This window comes from Oreochromis aureus, linkage group 13, assembly GCF_013358895.1.
Source record: "Oreochromis aureus strain Israel breed Guangdong linkage group 13, ZZ_aureus, whole genome shotgun sequence".
Lineage (NCBI taxonomy): Eukaryota > Metazoa > Chordata > Actinopteri > Cichliformes > Cichlidae > Oreochromis > Oreochromis aureus.
Genome location: NC_052954.1, coordinates 31,691,774 through 31,716,886, shown reverse-complemented (window position 1 = coordinate 31,716,886; position 25,113 = coordinate 31,691,774). Strand labels below are relative to the sequence as shown.

The 25,113-nt window shown below is 42.1% G+C and overlaps 1 protein-coding gene across 2 annotated transcripts in view; it reads right to left on the bottom strand.

The window, feature by feature from the left end:
* Positions 1-4,508: 4,508 nt before the first annotated feature.
* The window catches only part of itsn1 (intersectin 1 (SH3 domain protein)), a 51,405-nt gene continuing 30,800 nt past the window's right edge, over positions 4,509-25,113 (bottom strand). Inside the window, exons 20-45 of one of the 2 annotated variants that reach the window (XM_031737419.2) lie at positions 24,764-24,930; positions 22,978-23,225; positions 22,691-22,865; positions 22,524-22,610; positions 22,281-22,444; positions 21,976-22,055; positions 21,725-21,897; positions 21,588-21,633; positions 21,201-21,322; positions 20,818-20,941; positions 20,185-20,379; positions 13,108-13,229; positions 11,955-12,061; positions 11,647-11,748; positions 11,468-11,549; positions 11,077-11,175; positions 10,898-10,981; positions 10,125-10,208; positions 9,715-9,846; positions 9,496-9,576; positions 9,263-9,384; positions 8,970-9,052; positions 8,803-8,886; positions 8,651-8,715; positions 7,969-8,077; positions 4,509-7,856 (exon numbers count right to left, since the gene is read on the bottom strand). In XM_031737419.2, coding sequence (XP_031593279.1) covers positions 7,708-7,856; positions 7,969-8,077; positions 8,651-8,715; positions 8,803-8,886; positions 8,970-9,052; positions 9,263-9,384; positions 9,496-9,576; positions 9,715-9,846; positions 10,125-10,208; positions 10,898-10,981; positions 11,077-11,175; positions 11,468-11,549; positions 11,647-11,748; positions 11,955-12,061; positions 13,108-13,229; positions 20,185-20,379; positions 20,818-20,941; positions 21,201-21,322; positions 21,588-21,633; positions 21,725-21,897; positions 21,976-22,055; positions 22,281-22,444; positions 22,524-22,610; positions 22,691-22,865; positions 22,978-23,225; positions 24,764-24,930 — 3,086 coding nt within the window. In that variant the 3' untranslated portion in view covers positions 4,509-7,707. Of the gene's footprint in view, positions 7,857-7,968; positions 8,078-8,650; positions 8,716-8,802; positions 8,887-8,969; positions 9,053-9,262; positions 9,385-9,495; positions 9,577-9,714; positions 9,847-10,124; positions 10,209-10,897; positions 10,982-11,076; positions 11,176-11,467; positions 11,550-11,646; positions 11,749-11,954; positions 12,062-13,107; positions 13,230-14,831; positions 18,224-20,184; positions 20,380-20,817; positions 20,942-21,200; positions 21,323-21,587; positions 21,634-21,724; positions 21,898-21,975; positions 22,056-22,280; positions 22,445-22,523; positions 22,611-22,690; positions 22,866-22,977; positions 23,226-24,763; positions 24,931-25,113 lie in introns of those variants that run through there. The other variant, XM_039621337.1, reaches the window with a different exon arrangement.

Below are 25,113 nucleotides of genomic sequence, written 5' to 3'. Positions count from 1 at the left end.
TGAGAGAGAGAGAGAAAGAGAAAGAGAGGAGAGAGGCGTTTTTATGGGAGCATCTTATTGTATGATTTAAATTCAATATATTTAGACTGGTTGACTGAATTTGATGCTGTGTCTCTCTGTGCTTGTGTGTTTCCATATGTGTCCATATTTTTGATTGTGTGACTGTTATACTTTTTTTTGCTGATTTTTTTTTTCATTCAAAAATTACATTTGAGGGAGCCTTAGAATGTTCAGCATTTTTCAGCTGTTCATTTTGCTTTTCCAATTTTTCTATTTCAGTTATTACTATTGTGCTAAGTCATAGCATTTCTGCTGTGTGTGTGTGTGTGTGACAGAGAGAGAGAAAGAGAGGCGAGACAGAGTTTTTATGGGAGCATCTTATTGTATGATTTAAATTCAATATATTTAGACTGGGTTGACTGAATTTGATCCTGTGTGTGTCTCTCTGTGCATGTGTGTTTCCATATGTTTCCATATTTGTGATTGTGTGACTGTTATACTTTTTTTGCTGAGTTTTTTTTTCATTTAACAAGTACATTTGAAGGACCCTTAGCATGTTCAGCATTTTTTCAGCTGTCCATTTTGCTTTTCCAATTTTTCTGTTTAAGTTATTACTATTGTGCTGAATCATACTATTTCTGCTATTTTATAAGATTTGTGCTAAATATAGTATTTCTGCCCAATATAGTATTTCTGATTAATTATAGTTTTTCTACCAAATCATATTGCAGTATTTTTGCTTTTTATAGGATTTTTATAGGATATTTATATTGCTTAATATAGTATTTCTGCTTTTTATAGGATTTGTGCTTAATATAGTATTTCTGCTTTTATAGGATTTGTGCTTAATATAGTATTTCTGCTAAATGTAGTATTTATGCTTAATCACACTATTACTATATATTTCTGCCCTCCCCAGCCAATCATATCTGAGGTCTGCCGTTTCTTCTCTCGTCATATCTCAGCAACGGATGTACAAAGAGCAATGAAAATCGCAGTCAAAGTACACCAAAGTCCGCTGATTCACCCAGTACAAGAATTATGCTTCTAGTCCACCTAGTTTTTGAGTTACACGACGTTTTGTAACTCCAAAAAACGGCGCTCTTTGCCTCTCACTGCGATCTAATTCTGACTGCTCATCACCCTGTTTCCCAAGAGCCCCCTGTCTTTCCCAGTGGCGCAGCTGGTAATGACACAGGTCTGCAACCCAAAGGTTGTGGGTTCAACTCCACCTTGGACAATATTTTTTTTGCCCTACAAATTAATACACTATCACAGACCACTAATTCATATTCATCATTTATTACAATTCTGAAAACTTTTTACCAGCTTTTCTAATATGGACCTCAGATTCTTCTTAACACTCCATGGCACAAATACTCTTCCCTTTAGGCTCTGTGAATGTGTGTGTGATCAATATTTCTCCCATTTTAAAGTATTACTCCTCCATAATTGGATTTCTCTTAAATCAAAGTACTTTTACTACATCTTAGTACTTCTGCTCAATCATAGTATTTCTGCTAAATCATAGTATTTTTGCCAAATCATGGTTTTTGTGCCAAATCATCAGAATCGTGTTTATTGGCCAAGTATATGTGCAGACAAATACAAGGAATTTGGTTCCGGTAGATGGTGGCTCTCGAGCACAGCAATGTAAATCTCACACACACACACACACACACACACACACACACACACACACACACACACGTATCTATATATACATTACACATGCATACACATACATACACAAAGCTGTGTAAACCAACTATAAATAACTAATCTAAACGTATATACATAAAATACAATGTTCAGCATTTTTTCAGCTGTTCATTTTGCTTTTCCAATTTTTCTATTTCAGTTATTACTATTGTGCTAAGTCATAGCATTTCTGCTGCTTTTCAGTATTTGTGCTAAATACAGCGTTTGTGCTAAATCATACTATTTCAGCCATTTTATAGTATTTGTGTTAAAACATAATATTTCTACTAAACGCAGTATTTCTGGGTAATCATAGTATTTCTATGTATTCCTGCCAGCTCCTCAGGGAGCCAATCCTCTGTGAGTACTGTAATTTTCAAATTGACATATCAAGTCATGCATGACTTCCCAACCAGCCCATCACATCTGACGGCTGAGACATTCAAATTTCCATATTGGGGCTTTCATGGGTTGTAAGTCAACCACTCATCCATGTCATGTATCTCTACAAATTCATATTTTTACTTTAAACACACAACACTTGACAATCCCCCCATCTCTTCTGAACAAAACAGTGTAAGAATGACCGTTCTAGACCCTACGGTTAGGAAATTATAGCCATTTGTTTGAGAGGAGTCCTCACTATGAAAAATAGACTGCACAAATCCTGTCTCTGTGCTGCGTGTGTAAAAACAGGTGCACCTGTTTTGGCGGGAAAAGTACATAGCCTTTCTGATTGGTGGATTAAAATTAAGCAGCTCCAGGCTTTTTGACCTACCTAGAAACATACAGGAAACACTGTATGTACAGCCCCTATTTGTTCACTTGCTGCTGCTGCTGCTGCTGTGTGTGTGTGTGTGTGTGTGTGTGTGTGTGTGTGTGTGTGTGTGTGTGTGAGAGAGAGAGAGAGAGAGAGAGAGCCTTTTTATGGGTGTATCTTATTGTTTGACTACTGGTGGTGGTCAGAGGGCCCGGTGGCGCCAGTGTCCAGCAGCCTCACCTCTGTCAGTGCGCCCCAGGGTGGCTGTGGCTACAACGTAGTTTGCCATCACCAGTGTGTGAATGGGTGAATGACTGGATATGTAAAGCGCTTTGGGGTCCTTAGGGACCATAAAAGCGCTATATAAATACAGGCCATTTACCATGTCCATATTTGTAATTGTGCAAGTTATTACTATTATGCTAAATTATAGTATTTCTGCTACTTTTCGGTATTTGTGCTAAATACAGTATTTCTGCTAAATCTTAGTGTTATTGCTTAATTATATTATTTGAGCAAAATCATAGTATTTGAGCATATTCTTTCTATTTGTGCCATAGCATAGTATATTTGCTGAATTACAGCATTTCTGCTATGTTGTAGTATTTGTCCTAAATCACAGTATTTGTGCAATGTTTAGGTATTTTTGTTTAAATAAAGTATCTATGTAATCTTGTACCATGGTTGCTAAAATCCTGTATTTCTGAAAAGTTATCTTGTTTCTGCTAAGTTACAATATTTATTTTAATTTCTGCTGCTAAGTTCTGCTATGTTATTGTATTTCTGCCAAGTATTATGTTTTCTTTACGTTATTGCAGTTCTGCTAAGTAATTACATTTTTGCTAAGTTCTTATGCTTCTGCAAAGTTATTACAATTTTTTGCAAAGGTTTTACAATTTCTGCAACTTTTCAGCTTTTTCAGCTAGTTTCAGCTGACAGCTTCAGCTTTATAGCATCCACACTGCATTTTCGCAGGAAATGCAAATTTTTCTAGTTACAAGAAGTGTTTGTGAACTAAAAATCAAGAATGTGGGATGCTGTTTGTCCGTGATTTGGAGAGCCCAGCGCTGCTCCCGACGCAGGGAAACTAATTTTGCAGGGGAGACCTACCTTGGCACTTGTGCAGGTGAAGCCAAAGGGAAGATATGCTTCACCATATTTTCCTGTCTTTGGTTTGGAAACATATTTGGCGATGCTTCATCTCCTGCTTTGCGTTTGTGTGGGAGCCCCGTCAAAAACCTGTCCACAGTGTCCAAGCGCTCTTTTTTTTTTTAATTTTCATACCGCGCCCCCCCTAGGGGGCGGGCCCCACACTTTGGGAACCTCTGGGTTAATGTGCTATTAGGTGCTCATGTTTGCTCTAATTAACCCAACCACCGCTTCACTGCAAGTCAAATAATCTAGTATGATGTGCAAAATGTATTTGATACCACTATAATTATTACACATTATAAAGAATTATCAGGTATATTACAAAGGTTATTCTGCTTTCTTTTCAAAGTCACTGTTTTCTTTTTTTCTTTTGGTAAAAATAAAAAAAAGAACATGTTCAAACTCTGAGGGCCTTTTACAAAGCCAGATCTGCATGCAGTGCCCGAACTAGGATGTTTTGAGAAGCATCATTGCTTTTCCACATACATTTTTACTTTAAACCAGCACAGACATCAGCTTTATTGGAGAACAATAATAAATAAAAAAAAGGCAGCCAACATGCCAAGAAGAGCTTTGAATATCCTTCACTAAGCCTGGAGAAGTATTCGTAAAGACTGCTTACAGAAAGCTGCCTCAGCGAGTTCAGGCTGTCGGAGAATGAATGTCGTCACACCAGATATCGACTTTCAAGCTCGTGAGAACAGTTTTTGCCTCATATACTGTGTCTCTATGCATGACTGCATCCGTGCCCCATTTTCCTAGCAAAACATTGAACAAATTGATGGTGGCTCAAGAATTTTGCACAGTCCTGTACATACATCTTTTATTTACAGTCTATGATTGGTGCATATAAGCAGTTAAATCCATAATGAAAACAGGAGCACAGGCAGTGTAGTTCTTGGTCCAACTGAAGTTTATTCTGAACACTGAAAGACAACAACGTACATCATCTTCTACAGTGATAATTAACAGCAGGCTGCCTTTATCGCTCATATATTAACTCTCAGATAACAGCAGTATTATACACAACCTGGAAGGTAGACAGTAAGGTTCGAACTGGATTGGGTTAGTTTCAGTACAGTGAGGAGAGGAGGCGGCTTGGGGGGTACTGAGCAGTACAGTACAGAGGGGTGTAAGACAGCTTTATCATCATTCATCATCATCATCATCAGCTTCATTCTGGGGAAACAAACATTCGTTCACACCTTCCTCCATAGTCAAGCTGCTGAAGCTGGCCGAGCCTCGCCAACTTCTGATTGGACAGTGGCTGGTCACTAAGGTAACTGTTGTCTTAGTGGTAATTTAGAACATTACTGTAACTTGGCACTAAATTAAAACACCTAACTAGATTTACTAACCGGCCGAGTGGCTCGCTAACTAACTTATCTACAATCTTACTAAGCAACCTAGCTAGGCGATGTTTCCCGCCTTGTCGGCGAACGCAGCCGCCGTTTTGAATAATCAGCTTGAGGAAACTTTAGGAGGAAGATCAGAGAAGTATTCATTTTCAAAGTGTGCTTGAAATTGAAACATTGGGACACTTTTTGAAAGAAGAAATAGTTTTTGGAAATAATAAGTTCATTTCCCCTCAGAGAGTCCACAAATTACAGCTTCACAGTTATTGCCATTACTTTAAATATAACGTTCTTATGCTGAACAAAAATGGTAGCAGTCAGTGCAGACCAATCCTCTCTTTTTACATTCTCTTTATTTAGGAAGAAAATCCAACGACTGCATCTGAAAAACACTCGTAACTTTCTTTAATTTGCTGGGATGCAAGTGGATCCATCTTTGGGCTTAAGTACAGTTTGCTTATCTTCATTAAATTGTCTTTAAAATGATAAGACTTTAATAAAAACACATCATTTGAGTGCCTCTTTTTATTAGACTTCCTGCTCTGATTACCCAAAACAGCTGCTGGGTGAAATTCAGTAGATTCGTGTCCTGTTCTGCTCCAAAATCTGCTTTTCAAAGTGCTGGGAGTGCCGACGCACAGTACCGTTGTTTCTACTCTGAGCTTTTCATAGGGTTAAACTGTGAAAATGGTCAAAATGCTATTCCTATAAAATACATCTGTGCCCTACAGAGCCTGCTTGAGGGCCCCAGTCCAGCGGCGGGCCCTCGAAATCCCTCAGGGTTTACCCTCCCTGCATAGTGACGGCCACTGTGACAGCTCAACACAGCAGCAACGTAACATCAGAGTTCAGATGTGTGACAGAAATCGTCTAAATCTGCGACCCCCCCACATATACATAAAAAAAACAAACAACCTGAACAGTTAAGACATTCTTCTTTACAGTACCTCAGTTTAAATCAGCTTTCACTCCTGTTCCCTGTCTTATTATCAGCATTATTACCACAGACACATGTGAAGGGGACATCTTGTCTGTAATGTATTTACACCAGTCATATATCAGGGTCTCTATATCTTCAGCTTATTTAGCATCGTTAGGATTTCTCATTAAACCTGTACATATTTAGCACTTTCTGAGATAACGTGGCGAGCGTTCAGTGAGCGTCCAAACTGAGCGAAATTATAAAAAATGTCCCTTCACATGAGCTGAAAGCCCAAAGAGTTGATCATAAGACTCTGAGAGACTCTGTGTAAAAAATGCATGGAGACTGAACCGTGCTTTAGTTAGCCTGTCTATCTTAAAACTTGTACCGTCATTCGCATCGGCCGTCTGCCTCACACACACACACACACACACACACACACACACACACACACTCTCACAGACACACAAACACACTCTCTCACATAAAGGTCTGGGTTTAGTTGGACAAAGAAGGAGGGCTGGGATTGTCGCTGGAGTGTTTGTGAGACTGTCTGGATGAAGCAGAGGGAGAGGAGACAGTAAAGACCTGACTGATCTTCTCCAAGACTCGACTAAATACTGACGTGAACTGGTCCTGAAGGAGGGAGGGAGCACAAGCAGACTGGACTGGACTGGACCAGGTCTCGGATTTTCACTTCTCAGTGGTACCAACACGACAGAGAATTATTTGCAGACTAGAAAATCCGTTGAGCTGCTTCTTTAAATGTCAGATCACAGGATAGACCTGCTGAACTGGTCCAATCTCTAACCACGGAAGCACCAGCCAAATTTAAGACGTGAACGTGTATGTGACATTTAAAAAATCCACACAAATTTAGATTTAGATGAATGAAATCTATAAATCTCAGAAAAACAATATGTATTCTGATGTTAAGCTCTTTTTTAACCCTCTCCACTGAAATTAATAAACCAGAAATGATAAGAATCTCATACCAACTTTTTATAATCCTACTCCACTTCATCTCTATTTTTATATCAGTGTGTCCATCATACTGTATATTATTATTGGCTAAAAAATGCATTAATATTTGTATTATTCACATATATTAATGCAATCTCAGTCAGATGAATGGGCATAATGTTCATCTCGACTGAGGGGGGAAATTCTTCTAAAAACCCTCTCTGTAATCTACCACCAAGCCCACTAGAGCTGATCCAGACTATGAGCAGAACATGGGATCATGTGTCTGCTCTCTCTGTTTATTATGGAGGCCTCAGACTCACAGATGTTCTGACCGACACAGAAACGCTGTGGAGAATCTCCTTGCCACACTCACGGTGTGTAAGCAGGTCGATAGGAGGCACAGACTGGAGGTGGTGATGTGTTTTTCAAGAGGTGTGCTCAGTCAAATTTCAAAGAAATGTGAAATTTGATGGATTTAAATAGAGAAAACCACACAGGATCGCCATGGTGACCCTAACTGCTGCTTATCTGACAGCTGCTTTTAATGTTTAAGAGCTGAAATGGAGTTACACACATTTTCAGCCACTTTGGCTTTTGTGAGTATGTGAAGGTCCTTCCTCCAGCTGGTAATTCATTAAGTTATTCCTTTCTGTTTTAAACTTGATGAAGTTTAGTAATGGCATCATTTTACCCTTAGCTAACTCATCCTTTCTCTCTGGGTATAAAAGCCCAGATGTACACGCTGAGAAATAAAGATTTGAGACCAGTCCAGTTCTCCAGTCCAGTCCAAACCATCATCTCCTACAGGTCCTTTTTGGGCCAGTCCAGTCCGCCGTGGCCCCGTCCAGGTTTCACGGTTCTTCAAACAGCTGAAGGTCGAGCCTAACGACGATCTCTCCCGTGGGAACCTCGTGGAGCAGCAGCCTCTTTGTGATTGGTCCTTTAGAGCCCTGGTCCTTCTTTATTTCTGCTAACCGGATTTCTGTCCTGCCCAAGAAGTCTGGAGGCAAAGAGGATGATAAACAGACAGAAAACAAAACCACTTATACTTCCTGAAAAGGACAGGGAACGTGAAATGAAGGGATTTAAATGAGCGTGCGACTGTCACTGACCATCAGGCGAGAACTGGTCTCGTTCAAACACAGTGATACAGAGGACGTCCTGTTCCAGGTCCTTAATAAAAAACTGACAGTTGGAATTCCACTTTGGATTCAAAGTATCCTGAAAAAGAGAGAAAACAGCAAAATGATGGTGTAAAATATAAACTGTAGTAGATATATTTGTGTCCCTGCAGCTGCAAGCGTGAACCAGCACTGCAGTGGTGTACTGTAGCTGTGACTGAGCTGTCAATCATTATGAATTAATAGGTTTTATTGTGAAAAACCTAAATTGGCAGAAAATACTGGGGCGACCATGGCTCAGGGGACTGGGAAGCTCATCTGTAACCGGAAGGTTGCCGGTTCGATCCCCCTGCTCTCTCTGTCCTGGTTGTTGTGTCCTTGGGTAAGACACTTTACCCTACCGCCTACTGGTGTTGGCCAGAGGGGCCGATGGTGCGATATGGCAGCCTCGCTTCTGTCAGTCTGCCCCAGGGCAGCTGTGGCTACAACTGTAGCTGCCTCCACCAGTGTGTGAATATGAGAATGAATGAATAGTGGAATTGTAAAGCGCTTTGGGTGCCTAGAAAAGCGCTGTATAAATGCAGTCCGTTATTATTATTATTGACATTACAGTCAATGAATCTGAAATATGACATAATAATGAACGCCTGTCTGTAGACCTGTAATGTTTTACCTGTAATGTTTTTGTGATATGGCACTGGGAGCCCATGGTCACCTCGCAGTACGGGTTACTTTTTCCTGGAAGAACAGAAATTATGTATAACCAATAACTGAAAATCAACATTTTTCCTTTTCCAAATTTAGTTAAAAGGAGTTCATACGTACCGTGGGAGCGACAGGGTTTGAGCTCAATTCCCTCCACAATGTTGACCATCAGTCTCCCGATACCTGTAGCCCTCTGAGAACGTACTGAGGCACAGAGACACCGAGGAGTAAGAGGACATTTCTGATCATCATCAATCTGAGGATGTTTATTTCAGTGGGACAGGTACCTAGATACGCTTTCTCCCGCTTCTTCTTCTCCGTCTCTATGAAGAGCTCTGAAGCTGCCTTGATTTTCTGAACCCACGCCGTCCTGAATAAACACACACACACACGCGTTTGGAGACCAGCAATGATACACACAGCTGAAGACACTGCTAATTTGTGAGAAAGTCATGTTATTTCTCACAGACCTAAAACTTAAAGTGAATCCACTGATCCTAAATTAAGAGTGACTTTCAGGTTTGAGAGTATGACTGCAGGCATTTCCTTTTCGCTCAGTCTGGACCGTGAAGCGTCTCACCTTTCGTTGATGCTCTCGGCTCGGAGCGTGTAAACTCGGTCTATGTGGGAGATGTGGAACAGAGGCTCGTCTCCCGACGGGTCTGTCGGCAGCTTCACCAAAACCTCATTTAGGAAGATTGGCTGAGAGTGAACACAAACCTTAGTTAGGACATGTTTATCCAGTTCACACTACATAATCCAGGGCAGGTTTAACAGCGAGTCTCTCTGGAGAAAGAGAGTGTGTCGTCTTACCGTCTTGTACATGCGGTACTGCAGGTGTGTCTTTGCAGAGAAGACTTTGTCAGAGCCTGACGAGCCCAGAGGTTTGGTCACCTGTGAGGGTCATTTTTAAATTGAGTAGAAAGATGCTATGTCAGTACCAGCCCAGCCACATTCAGACGTGTACAACATAAAAGATGGATTTAAAGCAAGAAACTAAACATGTAAAATGTAGAGAGGTGCAGGACTCACCTGTGTGAGCAGCAGGAAGTCGTTGAACAGGAAGCCGTAGAGTTCTTTGCTGCTTTTGGCTTTGAACAGCTTCCCGCTGTGGAGGAACTTCCTGGGACCCAGACAGTTGGTGACTGAGTTAAACACCAGTTGCTGAGGGATACACAGGCAGATATTACTGCTATTATTTCCTAATTAACCCACTTTCAAGTAAAGATGCAACACTTAAACTGTGGGCCTTCTGACGGGCTTGGAAAGATGCAGGATGTTTATCATCCTTCAGAGGACTGAGCTGTGATTTTAGCGTTAATAGAAAACATTTTATGAATATAAAAGTTAAACAGGAGTTTATCAAACTGTCGTCTGCTAATCTAATACAAATAAATTTACGTTGCCTTTTTTTCAGAGGGCATCAGGAGGATAAGATGTACCTCTGACAGGCCCTCACACTGAACGTGAGCCTGAATCCACTCCAAGCGATCTGAGTTCTCCTTCTCCCTGACGCCCTCGTTCACCTGAAAAACCCAACAAAAACACATCGAGTGAAGTTCCATCCAGCTCTAAGATCAGAGCCAACGTTTACCTGAGCCGGAGAAAGACAGTCTGAGTCTGAGCTGTCCTAAACTGGTGAGAATAAACCTCACAGGAGTATTAATGGCTTTCCTCTCACACCATACTTAATGAAAATTCAGGAATAAACAACATTTGAAACCAGGGTAAGAAGTTATTTTTGGCCTTGTTGGGAAAACCTCTGGACCTCTCTAGGCTCTGTTTCTTTTTCTGTCCAGCCTTTGGCTTCAGCAAAGCTAAAAAAAAATGGTTTCAAACCCGGAGAGACGGGTTTAAGCCCTGCATGAAGCCAAACATGAAGCCAAACATATAAAGGCTGAAAAAAACAAACAAACAAACAAACAATATGAATGAAAAAAAACACACAATTTCAACTTGCCCCCATGCACTTTGAGAGCCTCAAACTCTGATAGTAGTTAAAGTATCAATATAAGATTTTGCATGCTTCATGCATGAGACTAATTATTACACCAAAAAAAAGAGATTATAAATTATTCTAATCTGTGGGATGTCACCAATACTCGTGCATGCAGGCATCTGCTTTTATGTTACCTACTGAACTATAACACAGGTGTGAAGCCTTATTTTTAGACTAACACATTTGAGGCTTTCACTGCAGTGCGGACGTCTTCACCTGCGAGCACAGCTCCTCTGCTTTCTCCAGAGCTGCTTTCAGGTGGCTGTGATCTGGATGAGACTCTGGAGTATTTTCTAAAATCTAAAAACAAAAAACAGATCATCTAGAAAGCAAAACACTGAGAAAACACATTGAATATGAGGGAGTGTGTGGGTGTGTGTGGATACTGTGCGTACGTTTTTGATAATGAGAGGGTAGCGCGTGACTCTCTGCATAGGCTTGAGCAGGAAGCTGGACAGAGGCATTCCCTTACACCGGGGATCCATGGCTAACCTCTGACACACAGAGAGTGAGGGAGTTTATTCTGCAATTATTCATCCACATTTTCACTTCCCCACATTTATAGTGTCCATTAAAATTACCCGCACAACAATCGGACAAAAAAAGAAAACAGGAAGCCCAAAGGTATGTTTGAGCCGCCAGTTTCCAGACTGAGGGAAGCGTGTGTGTGGACCATGACAGGACCGTGCATGAGTAAATAAAACCCCACGATAAAAACCATCCAGGTGATTTCCTCTGGGACGAGGGGCTAAAACCTTGCCCACAGTTCACTCTACAACGCTGTACCTTGAGGAAGTCTTTGATCTCGGGGTTGTCGTCGGTTTTCTGTTGGATGAGCGTGGCTCCGTTCAGCTGACACGAACAAAACCTGAACACGAGAGCACATAAAGAGTCATAAAAGGCACGAAACCAAGGGAATGATGCCCCTGCAGGCCGATTCAGGACAGAGGGATGGCAGACAGCACCTGATGTACGGCTGCATGTGAGGAAGCTGGTTGGTCAGGATGTCACCAATCATCTTCACAGGCATCCGATCGCCCGACATCTTCTTCCTCACTCTCAGAGCCCTGCAGAGAAAAAGTTTCACTGTCACAGATAACGTTTATGTAAACTACAAAACACACTGCAGCGACTGTCTGACAGGAGGAAATAGAACCAGGCGAGCTTTGCAAGTCAAACATGCACCAGATGCAAATGTCCCTGTGTCGAGTAAAAGTGCATGCGCAGTGTGTGTGTGTGCGCAGTGTGTGTGTGTGTTTCTCGGTGTGTTTACTTCAGCAATTTGATGTTGCACATGATGAGCTCCTTCCAGTTCACGAAGATCATGGCCACCTCCTTCTCTGTCAGCAGCTCGCACTCCAGCAGAGGTTTGTGGAAAATCTGCACACACACACACACACACACACACACACACACACACACACACACACACGCACACACAAAAGTGATTTTACCGAAGGAATCGATCATTCCTGCTCATACTCGAATGTTCACATCAAATAAAATATTAAAGACAAAAAATCTCAGATATAAAATTTTCAGTGATGAAACTCTGAGGAAACAGAGAAGCTGTAATGCGCACAGAATAACTCAGATAAACTCTCAAACTTTTTATGATCTGTTTTATAAATGATCTTTCTCATTAAATGAGGAAAAAATTGTGTTAAACCTCAAAGGAGTTTTTTTTAAACCCATGCCTTTAATTTGGGTTTATGTCTTCAGCTTTGGCTCGGACGATCAAGGGTTTTTTTTATTTCTTTTTTTTTTATTACTGGTCCTGTCTACTTCCTATTAAACGAGTTTGTATTTGGCTCATGGGCAAAAAATGAGTGATCGATGAAAGATAAAAAGTCAAAACGATAAAATAAAACTAGGCTTTCTGGAGAAATCACAGCGAGATTGTTGTTACTGCTGGATGTTAAGCTAAAAACCTTTTTAGTATTTTTATCTCTCTTTAAACCCACAGTCTGAGTGTTCTGTGTTTGCCTTTCTGTCACTTTAACTTTGTTTTTAGAGGTGTTCAAATAAAGCTTTTGATTAGATATGTAACAAACCTACAGCTTCAATCTGTTCTCCTCCATTTAATTCAGTATTTAGTTGTTGTTAATTTACTTTTGTTGACTTTTTTGTTGTTGTTTGTCAAAAATTGCAGATATCCCTTAAATAAAAGTCATTGTTATTACTGAGAAAAGCCAGAGAATTATATCCTGAGCACATGCTGTATCACATAAAATCACTCCTTTGTGCAGGCCTCCTAATGCTGGGTTTTCTATGTTCCAGCTGTGTGCCACGTCTCTCTGATATGTGCATCCTTCCGCCCATGCTCCTCTCATGTCCAGATACATTTTACAAACTGAGACATGCTTGGAAATTGATACCCAGATAAAGTCGGAGGATGGAGGATGGAGGAGACCCCGTGTGTTTACCTCTGTGACGAGCTGCAGGTCGTTGACGTAGTTCTCCTCGGTGACGATCAGCTCGTGGATGTACCCCTGCCTCTTCCTCTCCATGGGGCTCAGCATGTCCAGCAGATGCAGGTCAGCGCACCCTGAAAAACGCAGCGTCACACACACACAAACACACACACACCAGCAGTCAGTCAAACATCCTCAAATGTGGAAAGAGCAAACATAGAAAGCCTGTCGAGCTGCAACAGCACATACATACCTGAGATCAACTCAAAGGCATTTGCAGTAACAGACCTGGGGGAGTATTTCTTTTGAATGTCAGTGTGTGTAACCATGGGCTGCTTTTTGAGACCATTTATGTTACTGATGGTAATTTGACAGCACTCATTTCTAATCTTAGAGTTTTGAGATAGTTTTCACTAAGCAACGTTAAACGACAGTGTTGTTGTTTTTTTTAAACTATGTAGTCCAAATTTGTGCTTTTTCCACTGTTGGCCACTAGAGGGCAAACAAACTACACAAGAAGCCAGGAGACAGCCTTATAAATCTGATTAGCTGCAGAGTTGGTGATGATTGGTGATGAGCACCCACATGCTGTTTAAATCTTTTGTTTGCACGAGGCAGCCAATCAAAAACAAAGCTCAAACTGTTGGTTTTAAGACAGAGAATGAAGGGACAGCAGAGAGGATAACATAACTAATCACATAAGGGCTTTTATTTTGAAAATCTCAAACTTTGAGGGTTAAAATTTACACTTTTTAATGATTTGTTTTTTGGCTGAATGTTTAAAATTGAAGGTGGGTGTAGCTCGGGAGGCAGAACAGTTCATCTGCTAATCTGATCGGTCCCTAGCTGCTCCAGTCAGCATGCCAAAGTGTCCTTGGGGCAAGATACTGAACCCCATGTTACTCTCCGATGGACCCATCAGAGTATGAATATGTGTGAATGCTAGACAGAAAGCTTGTATGGATGGGTGAGCGAGGCACTTTTGAGTGCTTGAGTAGAAAAGCGCTCAATAACAATGAGTCCGTTACATTTAAATATGTTCAGCTTTAAAGGATCAGGTCTGATAATGTAAGCCAGGGGTGTCCAACTCCAGGCCTCAAGGTCCTGCAGGTTTTAGATATCACCCTGGGTTAACACACCTGAATCAAATGATTAGTTCATTACCAGGCCTCTGGAGAACTTCAAGACATGTTGGGGAGGTAATGTAGCCATTTAAATCAGATGTATGAAGGACACATCTAAAACCTGCAGGACACCGGCCCTTGAGGCCTGGAGTTGGACACCCCTTGATCTAAGCTCAACTCTTGAATGTGTGTGATGTCATAAAGAGGGGATACCCTATTATGGTCATCTTGGGGACATGGCTGGAGTTTGAGCACAGAAGCCCCGCCCATCTGCTTTTCAAACCATATTTTCGAGGGGCAGCCAATCAGAAGAAATGGAGTTAAAATTCAGCTTTTGTTGTTTTGGTTAATGCACGGTGAAAATTGTGGATTTTTGAGGTTCTGGAGTGAGCAATAGCAGAAAATGCTTAAAGTGAAATGGATGAATTATGGGCTCCACCAAAGCCCAGTGGAAGATAAATTAGCATTATTCTGGAGTGTAAATCATGCATCATGGGGTTGGAAACAAAGCCAAGGGAATGAAATGAAATATTTGTATTATTAAAAGACAGGTCTTACTCGCTGTGTGTGTGTTTGTGTGTGTGAGAGAGAATGAGTAACAAGGCCAGTCGCTGCAGTCTGTCTCAGAGCGTTTAATCATCAGGAGCAGTCAGATTCACCACCAAAATAAAATCCTGGGTATTTCTCTTTATCAGCTCTGTGCTAGCATTCTGTACATTTCATTCACCAGCACCACCTTCTTCTGCTTCTCCTTTTTTAATACTTTATGAATTTGTTTGTTCATTCGTGCTTTATTTTCACTCACGCATTCACTCATTAACACCGACACAGAGTGCAGTCTGGTTACATTTGGCTTGGCTGTTAATTCACTCATTCATTTATTCACTCATTCATCAGATTACTATTTATATTTATACGAAGCATCACCATTACCATTCATCAGATTATGTAAAGAGCATACACAGATTTATCTCTTTGAACACGGACCAGATCAGAGCCACGCTTCAGTGTCTTTGAGCTTCAGCGCAAACTAACCCGCAGCGCTGCAAAGTCGCCAAACGATTTAAACTTAATGCTGACAAGGACAGAGTGACAACGGGCAGACGTGGAGCGCGGTTCTGGTCCGGACGGGTTTTTGATCTCATGTAAAACTGAGTGAGAGAAGTCTCGACCATCGGTTACCAAACTTCCCCTCGGACACCTTAACCAAGCAGCTGTTATTAAAAAAAAAAAAAAGCTCCCAAAAAGAAACCCGATTTGTAAAAACACCAATGGTCTGGACTCATGAACCAATCAGAGAGCTTTAGCTCCAATACTGACACACTGAGGAGCCAATGGGATCCAAGCAGGGTAATTATAACAATAACAATAATTATAATGACTGTATTGCTTATTGTATAAAAAGTTGCGTAGTTCAATGATCATTTCTTTCATTATTTGTTTCTGAGGGTAAACATTAAAATCCCAATACTGTCATCAACAAACAGAAATAAAAATCTAATATGGCAACCCCTATTATCTTAATACTAGTCTGTTGCTATGCCAACAAACAGAGGGGGGAAGGCAGGGTGAGGCCGGAGGTCTCTGCGTTCGTTTCTGTAATGTCCTCTGACGATGCCAACTTGGTAAAATGACACGAAGAGAACGATGCTTTCAGGAGGTAATTATTGAGATAACGACGTTTAGCGGAACAACCGTGGCTCGTGTGTGATGCCCAGGAAAAAACACGGCGGGCTGTGGAAAATAAAGCCACAGGAAGGCAGCTTCGTCTGCTCCGATGCACAGGAGCAGACGATTTTCTTTTTAATGCTCGGTGAAAATGTCGCAAGTCTGCGGAGCCCCTGAAGCCACTGAGGAGACAAAATCTTGTCCGCACAAGTTTTTACGCTGCGTGATTTCAATGTGATCAAACCAAAACCTGATTATCAGAGAGGTGTGAGTGAAGCTGCACACTCGAGACACACAAGTGAATTTATAGCAAATGATCCACACGCGATAAATAACACATAACGAAAAGATTTCACACAACATTTGAATAACGCGTTCACACGGGATGAGGATAAAACGTGTGCACAAAAATGCACAACAATTAAATGAGTTGTGTGGAGAAAGTTTAAATAACTTGCGCGCACAAGATTCTCCCATAGCGATGATGTTTACTGTTGTTGGTATATTTCAATAAAAACCGAGTTTGCTGAGGTTACTCCTTGTAGGCTTTCAAAGAGTTAAGAGCTGAAGTGCAAAGTAATTCATTGTGCAAGATAAATATTGTGTTCACAAAAGATTCCCATAAGCACGAGGTAAAGTATTTAAACGCTGTGAGGCTCCAGGAGCTCCGTACACTTCACTTTCTCTTCCTTAACTGTTATTTATTTTTGTAATGATGGTGCAAAACTTTAAAATCAGCTCTTTTTCACATAAAGTATGGTTGACATTAAGCTAACAGACTTTGGTGCAATGCAGTGGGAAAAATATGCTTCCATAAATTTAAAATAATGCTAATTTGTGACATTAAACATCAGCTAAACGACTGTTAGAGGAATATTTGTAGTTTTCTGACTGAGAAAATGAGATGATATCTGTAAATATGAGGCCACTCGAAACGATCACACCAGATTTTGGCGGTTTAATCTGGAGTTTCACACACAAGGTTACGAGATTATTTCTGCGCGGAGCTGAATTTCAAACTGCTCTTTTAACTGGAATGACTGAAAGATGCGAGCCTTTTTTTTTTAAGCTAAAAGCCCCGCCCCTCTGTGTGTCATATCAGTTTTCCTCATTTTCCTCATATATATGACATCCCATCATCATCATCGTAGCAACAGACAAAACAGTAAACATGTAAACAAAAATAACGGAACAAACATTTAAAGTTAATACATATTCATATGTTAAACTACGACGGATAAAAACGTGTGTGTGTCTGTGTGTGTGTCTGTGTGTGTTAGATAAGCAGCACGGCTTTTTTTTTTTATTTCCAGCTGCTCGCTTCCTTTTATGCCTCCTTCCCTACACAGGGTGAAAGGAGGGAAAACTAGTAGAAGGAAGCAGCAGCGAGGATTGAAACTTGGCCTGTAACTGCTGCTGGGACGCATCTCAATACTGCCTCGCTTCCTCTCCTCTCCTGTCTCCTTTAGAGCAGGGGAAGGGAAGGAAGGAGGCAAGGAGACGAGGAAACAGGAAGCTGGAAGGCGTCTTTGGCTTTGAGGAGAGAAGAGTTAAAGACTCTGACATTGAGACTTGTCCTCCAGCAGATAGTGGGTCTTTCTGTGAAGCTGTGGGAGGGGGAGGGGTTAGTGAGGGAGGTGGAGACAGCGTTTCTGACTAACAGGCTTTGGAACCAATGGGAGCGAGGTTAAAAAATAATTTAGAAAGAGGAATGAGGAGGGAGGATGAGCTGAGCGACTGATTCTAATGAGAGTCTCCCATAAAGCCACAAAACGACCCACTATCCACTTTACCACGCTAGCACGGGGCCGAGAATGTGTGTGTGTGTGTGTGTGTGTGTGTGTGTGTGCACGTGTGTGTGTGTGTTTACAGTCACTGTGATCCAGTCAAAAACATGTTCATCAGTCCAATCTTGGATAAAAGGAGATCAATAGTCTCCTCCTTTCTCCCTTCCCTCCTTATCTAAGCATCTCGGATAAAACAGGAAGAGAAGAAGAAGAAGGAGCAGAGGAAGAAGAGTTTAAGAGGAGGAGAGGAGTCCTGACTACTGATCTCCCTCCTGCTGAACAGTGCTGTGTGCAGCCAGAGCCTCAGATAAACAGAGTTTGGCCAAGTCCAGTCAGAGATCTCGCCAGCAGAGGGCGCTTTAACGTTACAGTCTGTTTGTCTGTCTGTCTGTCTCTCTCTCTCTCTGGCTTCTACTGGTGGAGAGTCGCCATTTCCGGGTCATGTGACCTCTTGCTGCTGTCCCATTGGTTGAGTGGCCTAGTGGGCGTGGCCTAGTGGGTCTCTTTGAGGGCTTTGAGGAGAGGGGGGTTCTGGGTAATGATATGATCCTAGAGAGAGGACGACAACAACAAACATCAACAAAAACAACTAAACAAAACAACAACAACAACAACAGCAACAACAACCAGTCGGGCCGCTAGGTGGGTGGAGCGTGCAGCAAGGCGGAGAGTGTGGAGGCGTGGTCTAACCCAGCATAGAAACAGAGGAGCTACAGCGGGCAGCGAGGCGAGTCGGCAGGAGATCGTTTGGTTTGTGTAACGTTTTAAAAATCAGCCATAATCACCGCTACTGCAATCATTTAGAAATACTGTCATCACTGTATTTATTATTATTATTGTTATTATTTATTTTCAAATAGAAGAAACAACCAGAAAATTCACAGATTTCTATTAAAATCTGGACACAGACTCTTTGTTTGTGTTATATGTGGACCTGTCACACTTACATGTGTAGTAATCAGTAACCAGAAGCTTAACTGATGAACCTTTTCTCTCTATAAAATTCACATTTATAGAGATCAGATTTTAAAAAATTAAATTATTTTATTTTTGCTCTTCAACACCGACCACAGGAATCAGTAACGGTTTTTACTGTTTTCATTTGAAGCCACAATAAATTAAAACTTTGGATTTCTAAACATGAAATTCTGAATTTTGAGTACTGAGGTTGTGTTACGGTTCGAAGCTGTAACTGATCCAAATACTCACTCAGGAAAAGGAAACATGATTTTATAAACTTGTTCTTATTAACTTCTAGTTAATATATAGATATATGCAGCTCATCCAAAAAGTCCAATCGTTCTGTTGCCCCCATGTGGCTTCACTGTAGTTGGCAGAGCAGCCTCTCACCCTCTGTAATATATAAGGTGTGGCTCAAACACACAGACGAGTTTTTCCCTAACAGAAACACCCGGGGTGGGTGGGTGGGGGGGGGGACTTGAGAAGATGAGACAAAAAAAGATTTACATTAAACTCAGATTTTAAAAATCAATCCAACAGTAAGAAATATTCTTCTCCTACTCTTGTTGTCATTTGATATGTGCAACACACACGTGCACAGGTACATGATACAGGTGTTGGTTGTTTATAGATGATGGAAGTGAAACGACTGTGAAACGGACTTTGTTATGAATCTCATAATAATAAGAACTTAATGGATCAACAAGGAAAACAGATAAAAATCACTTTAATTGTTGACGTATCGCGGTTCACTTTGACCATCATCGATCCCTGCCACTATTATGAATACTGGGATAGAGCTGGGCTAAAATTTGATGAGTATTTGATGGTTTTCATATATATTTTTTACCATTAGCAAAGTGACTTTTCATTGCTTTACATCAGCTCTGCTCTACTCAAGTTCAACAGGTTCAGTCTGCTCAGTTGGCTTGATCCAAGGATCAAAATTAAGGAGAAATGCTGCCTTGGTTTTTTTTTAATCTATGTGGCTTAACCTAAACTTCTGTCCACCACTAGTCCACGGGCCTCACTTTGAGAACCCTGCCTGTCCACTGACACAGCCTGTTCCCGTTTACTGCTAATGTCTTTCTGCTCCGCTCTAGAAACTCTAAGTCTATGGTGGATCATGCTGAAGGGACACATGCAGGGAAGAAGGGACACTTGCACACTAATGCATGCAAACACACACACACACACACACACACACACACACGCATGCACATACGAACACACGCACACACACGCACACACACACACACACACACACACCACCCAGAGGTGGTGTATGACTGGGAGGTTATCAAAGAGGCCCAAAGGAGTGTCAAGGTGAAAGGTGAGAGGTCAAATCAGCCCGGGGAGATCAATCAAAGACTGAGAGAGGGACAGCATCTCCACACCTGGCTCTGGGCTGTGTGTGTGTGTAGAGAGTGTGTGTGTGGGAAAGTTCGTTTCAGTGTGTTACACTACTTTGTATTCACATTGGGAGTCAGTTAGTACGTCTGTATATGTTCCACGCAGGAAGTGTGTGTGTGTGTGTTTGTGGTACTCACACTGCGTGCTCGGGTCAGTATCTGTGGTGAGTTTGACGTAGTTGCTAGGAAACAGACCCTCCCTCCCATTGAGCTCTCCTTTCCACCAATCACAGTCGTCTTTGTTGAGCACTGTGATCACCTGACCCTTCTGGAAGGCCAGCTCGTCGTCGTTCTGCGCCACGTAGTCGTACATGCCGATCACCTGACACAGAGCTTCAGGACCAGAGACGGGGAACAGGGACAGATTATTAGTGTCCGGGTCTCTCTGGATTCTTCACGTTCTGACACTCAGTAATTATTAATGGCATCAAATCTGCTTAACCGTGTCTCTTTAAGTCCATTTGGTTGCACACAAAAGCAGCTCAATGTGCCAATCACAAGATTGGCTGCATCCAAAATACAAACTACCCGACAATATCAATTATTTTACTCTACATGGGGTCAAAAACAAAAACCCTGGTGTATTAGACTTCAAACTAGGCACTAGTACCATGAACCCTTCAGGAAACTGAGGTCTGGGGTCCCATAGACTTGTATACCAGCTGAATCCTTTTACAGCCACAGGAGTTGCCCCCCTGGACTGAAGGGCCTCTGTAGATGTTGTAGTAAAGTGTGTGGATTTTTCTGTGTGTTTTTTGTGTGTGGATGTACCTGTGCTGGCAGGGGCCAGTTTAGGAGGGGTGGGCTCTGTGGGCGTCGTCTTGCTGGTGCTGGGACTCAGCAACTTCACATAATTGGCTGGAAACCAACCAATCTGGCGCTTTTTCCCTCGAGCCTGGACCAATAAAATCAAAGGATGCCATCAGTCACAAACCAATATGTAAAACAAATTATGTACATAATGACAAAACACAGCATTTAGCTTTGTTCTGTAAATAAAATGATACCGATTAAAAAAAAAATATTCCTCAGAGTTATCTGATGAATATGTGTGTCTCTTTTAATCCCTGTCAGAGTTTTCCATCGTATCTATCCTTCTCTACCTCATTACACTGTGTCAGGCAGAGATTAAGTGACGGTTGTGTCTTGTGTACCTGGAGCTCGCCCTCCCACCAGCCCCCCGGGTTCTTCTTCCTGATGAGGATGAGCTGTCCTGGGGCTAAAGTCAGCTGCTCTGCTCCTGTAGCATTGTAGGGGGCGATCACCTGAGCGATCTCTGAACGGGAACAGGAAGAAGATGATGAGTGTTTTTATTTTTTTCTTCTTTTAGTCTCTGACACCTGGTCTATGTGAGTTTTATTTTGAAGGTTTAAATCAGACAAGTTTTCTTCCACATGGCTTTAACTTTAACTGGCACAACAAGGACAAAGATGAGTGAATTAAGATATTAACTGGTCAGTTTGACACTTTTATTAAGCAAAATCAGGTCGGTATTCTGAGGAAAACAGGAAAAGTGCAGTTTGGTAACACTATAGGCCTACCTGGTTTCTTCCCAAGGCTGCCCGTCTTCCCTGCTGTTCCCAGTGACTGTGGGCAAAGATTCAGAGTCACAGTGATTAGAAATATTTACCTGAAGATCTTCTATTCTTCCCCTAATTTGTTCAAAATGAGCTCTCACCTCTGATGTGGAGTCCCGTGGTTTGACGTAGTTGGATGGAAAGACTCCAGTCTTTCCTCCAACCATCCCCGTCCACCAATCGCCTTCTTTCCTCGTCACCACGACGATGTCACCTTGCTGGAAACTCAGGTCCCCCTGTTCGTTGCTCTCGTAGGTGTACATGGCCACGTATTCTGTATGAAAGCAGACAGAGTGAGTGACGAGAAGCTCGCTGACGTTTCAGCAAACCCCTCCACATTTGCATTTGTTACCTTCACCCGACTCTGAAGGCTTTGTTGGGGACGGGGAGGGGCGTTTTCCATTGGGTGGGCTTTCTGATGCTCCTGTTTCACTGGAAGAGACAAAGGGATAAGAAAAAAAATCATTAAATACATGAAATACTTCTTATTTTTTTTATGTGAGCAAAGTCAGTGGGTCCCCCTTGTACTTTGGGTATCGTGTCCACTTTAAGCGCCCAGTGTCACAACATAACAGCTTGTTTAAAGCTGTGCTTTGTGTCAGGAAAATCTGAGAATCCCACTGCAAATTGTGGAAAACTCAAAGCTTTTTGACATACTTAGTGTTTTTGCTGCGTGCTGCTGCTGCTGCTGCTGGAGCACCAGGGGGGGCTGTCGTGGTGGCGGAGATGAGCTTCACGTAACTTTTGGGGAACCAGCCTCTTTGTCCGGTCTGCAGTTCACCCAACCACCACATGTCCTGCTGCTCCAACACTGTTATTATCTGCATCAAATAAAAACTTCAGTTATTAAATTAAAACGCAACACAAAGAGAAAGAAATTAGTAATCAGGAGATCTCTACCTCGTTTTTGTTGAAGTTTAGGTGGTTCTCCTTCTTTGCTCTCCAGGGATACAAGGCCTGAGCCTGAAGACCCTCGACCTTCTCTCCCTGAGAGACACAGGGAATCACCGCCGTTACTCGCAGCACAAAGAGATGCAAAACCAGAGAAATATTGTTTCTCTTGTTACCTGTCCTAGTACGGGAGAAGGAGAGGAACCCGTCGTCATGGTGGCGGGAGTGAAGGCAGAGCGTTGCCGCAGCTGTGCCGAGGGAACGCTCAGAGATGGATTCTGACTGGCCGAAGAGGTCGGCCACGCGTCCCAGCCCTCGCTGTCTGATTGGCTGGTTGTGTTTGAGGGCCAGCTGGAAATATTGCAGGCATGTATATTAATATGATGTGACTGACGTGTCTGTGTGTCAGTAACGGACAAACAAATCGTCAAATTTCAGCGAATCGGACTTTAATAGCACTTACGTTGTGCTGAAGTCCGCCCAGTTGCTGTTAGAAGAGGACGTGGTGGAGGAGGCGGTGTGTCCAGGGGCGGGAGGGGGCGTAGTCATCGGCTGCTGGGTTGAGGAGGTTGTGGCTGAGGCTGTGGAGCGCAGCGTGATTGGCGCTTCGCTGTCAGGTATACGCTCTGCATAATTGGCAGGAAACCAACCGGTCCGCCCTCTGAGCTCACCCCCCAGCCAACCGGGCTCACCTGTTTGCGACTCATCGACCTATCAGAGCACAGGGACAGGATTAGAATAGCTCTCATGGCATGCAAGGGATAGAGATGCATGTGTCATGTTCATGGTGGGAGTGGCGCAAACAATAACAACGGTGGAAACAGCAGCAGCTGATCAGATCCTGATTAGTGGACAAATGATGCAAAAAACAACACAATGCACAAAAAGTCCCACGACTCTGCCCGAAAATAACACCCGATTTAAATTTGGCCTCTAAGCACGCTGCATCCTTGTGCAGCTCTGACATTAGGAATATCCTCAAACAGAGCAGTGCACCATGGGCAGGCATGTATTTCAACATACAGACGGACAGAACAGGTTTACTGCTACGGTGGCCTTGAGGTGGATTTTTAACACCTCAGAGGCATCAGGTAAACCATAACTGAAAACCACAATTAACTACATGTGTAAATTTTAGGATATTTGCCATAAATATAAGAAACAAAAACCACAGAGCCGTTAAAAAAGTATTAGATAGAGATGAAAAATTGAATCCATCCAGGTTTAAACAGCTAAACTAAATCTTTTTTTAACTAAACGAGGACTTCTGGGCCACACCAGCACAGTCTTTGCTCACTCACAGTCTTACATCTCAGATTCGGCTCCTTCTACCAGAATATATTAAATTTGCTGCTGTACTGAAACACGTGAGGATGCAGTTGGTAGAAACAAGCTTCTAGTGACCAATCTAAAGGTAGGAGGAGTGCTAGAAGCTTTACAGAGATGCACAAGGAAACAAAGTCAAATGGCAGATTGGGCAAAAATAAAACAGGTATGAGGTTTTTTAAATGCACTTTATAAATCTGAAACCTCCATTTTAAACAGTAACCCCCCTGTTCCTCATGATCCCAACCCCAATCTGTCGGAAACGACACTGCAATAAGTAACATCTCACTAAAATATGGCTACAAGCTAAAAAGTATATTTCCTCTATTTTCCTTTCTTAAAATGGTGACAGGGAAGTGGGACGGAATAATGTGATATGTTTACATGAAAAATGGAAAACTGCAAGCTGGGATATTTTATTTGTTTAGTTTATTTATGTGGGAATTAAAATAGCCTCTGTGCTGTAGTCACCAGTCTTTGGCTGATAGTTAAGCACACTCACAGGTTTCCACACTAACTAAAAAGAGCACATTACAGATCTGACTGCAATAACTTAAACAAACAAAAACTAAACAAACAAAAACCACAAACATTCATCCACTGAAAATGAATGAACATGGAGGCGACATGAGATGAAAGCGCTTCTGGCTTGTGATTGGTGGAGGCACATCACTGGGCGGGTGGAGGGGGCAAGAACTTACCCATTCCCCCTTCACCTTCAGTTTGCACAGCAGAGGAGAGAGGAAAACGTTAATACACACACCGCACAGCCACACACACACCCTTCAGAAAGAATAAAACACAAACAAATACAACACAGGCAATAAGACATGTGTATGGACGTCCTGTACATGACCATCACTGACTGTAGTGAGCTTAGCTGAATTCAGCTGAGAGAGCAGATTTTTCTGCAAACTACATACCATAATAACATCTCCAGGAGTGATACTGATCTCATCGTGGCTACGAGCATCAAACGGATACAGAGCCCTGTAGTACACCACCTTCACCGGCTGCTGCTGCTGGTCGAAGGCGCTGGCTGAAGCCTTCTGGTCAAATAAACTGGGACCTGGAGCTTTTTCCACTGTAACTAAGCAGAAAAATAAAACTATTAGTAAGAGAGAATAGATCACTGCTGAGCAAAGGAAGAGAATGCAGGCTTTATAGTGAAGCACTTCCTGCTAGACAAGAATTAGGTCTTTAGCACTAAATTCAGAGTTCATGTGTGTTTATGTGCACTCGTTTCGCTCCTGCAAATATAGACGAAGCTTTT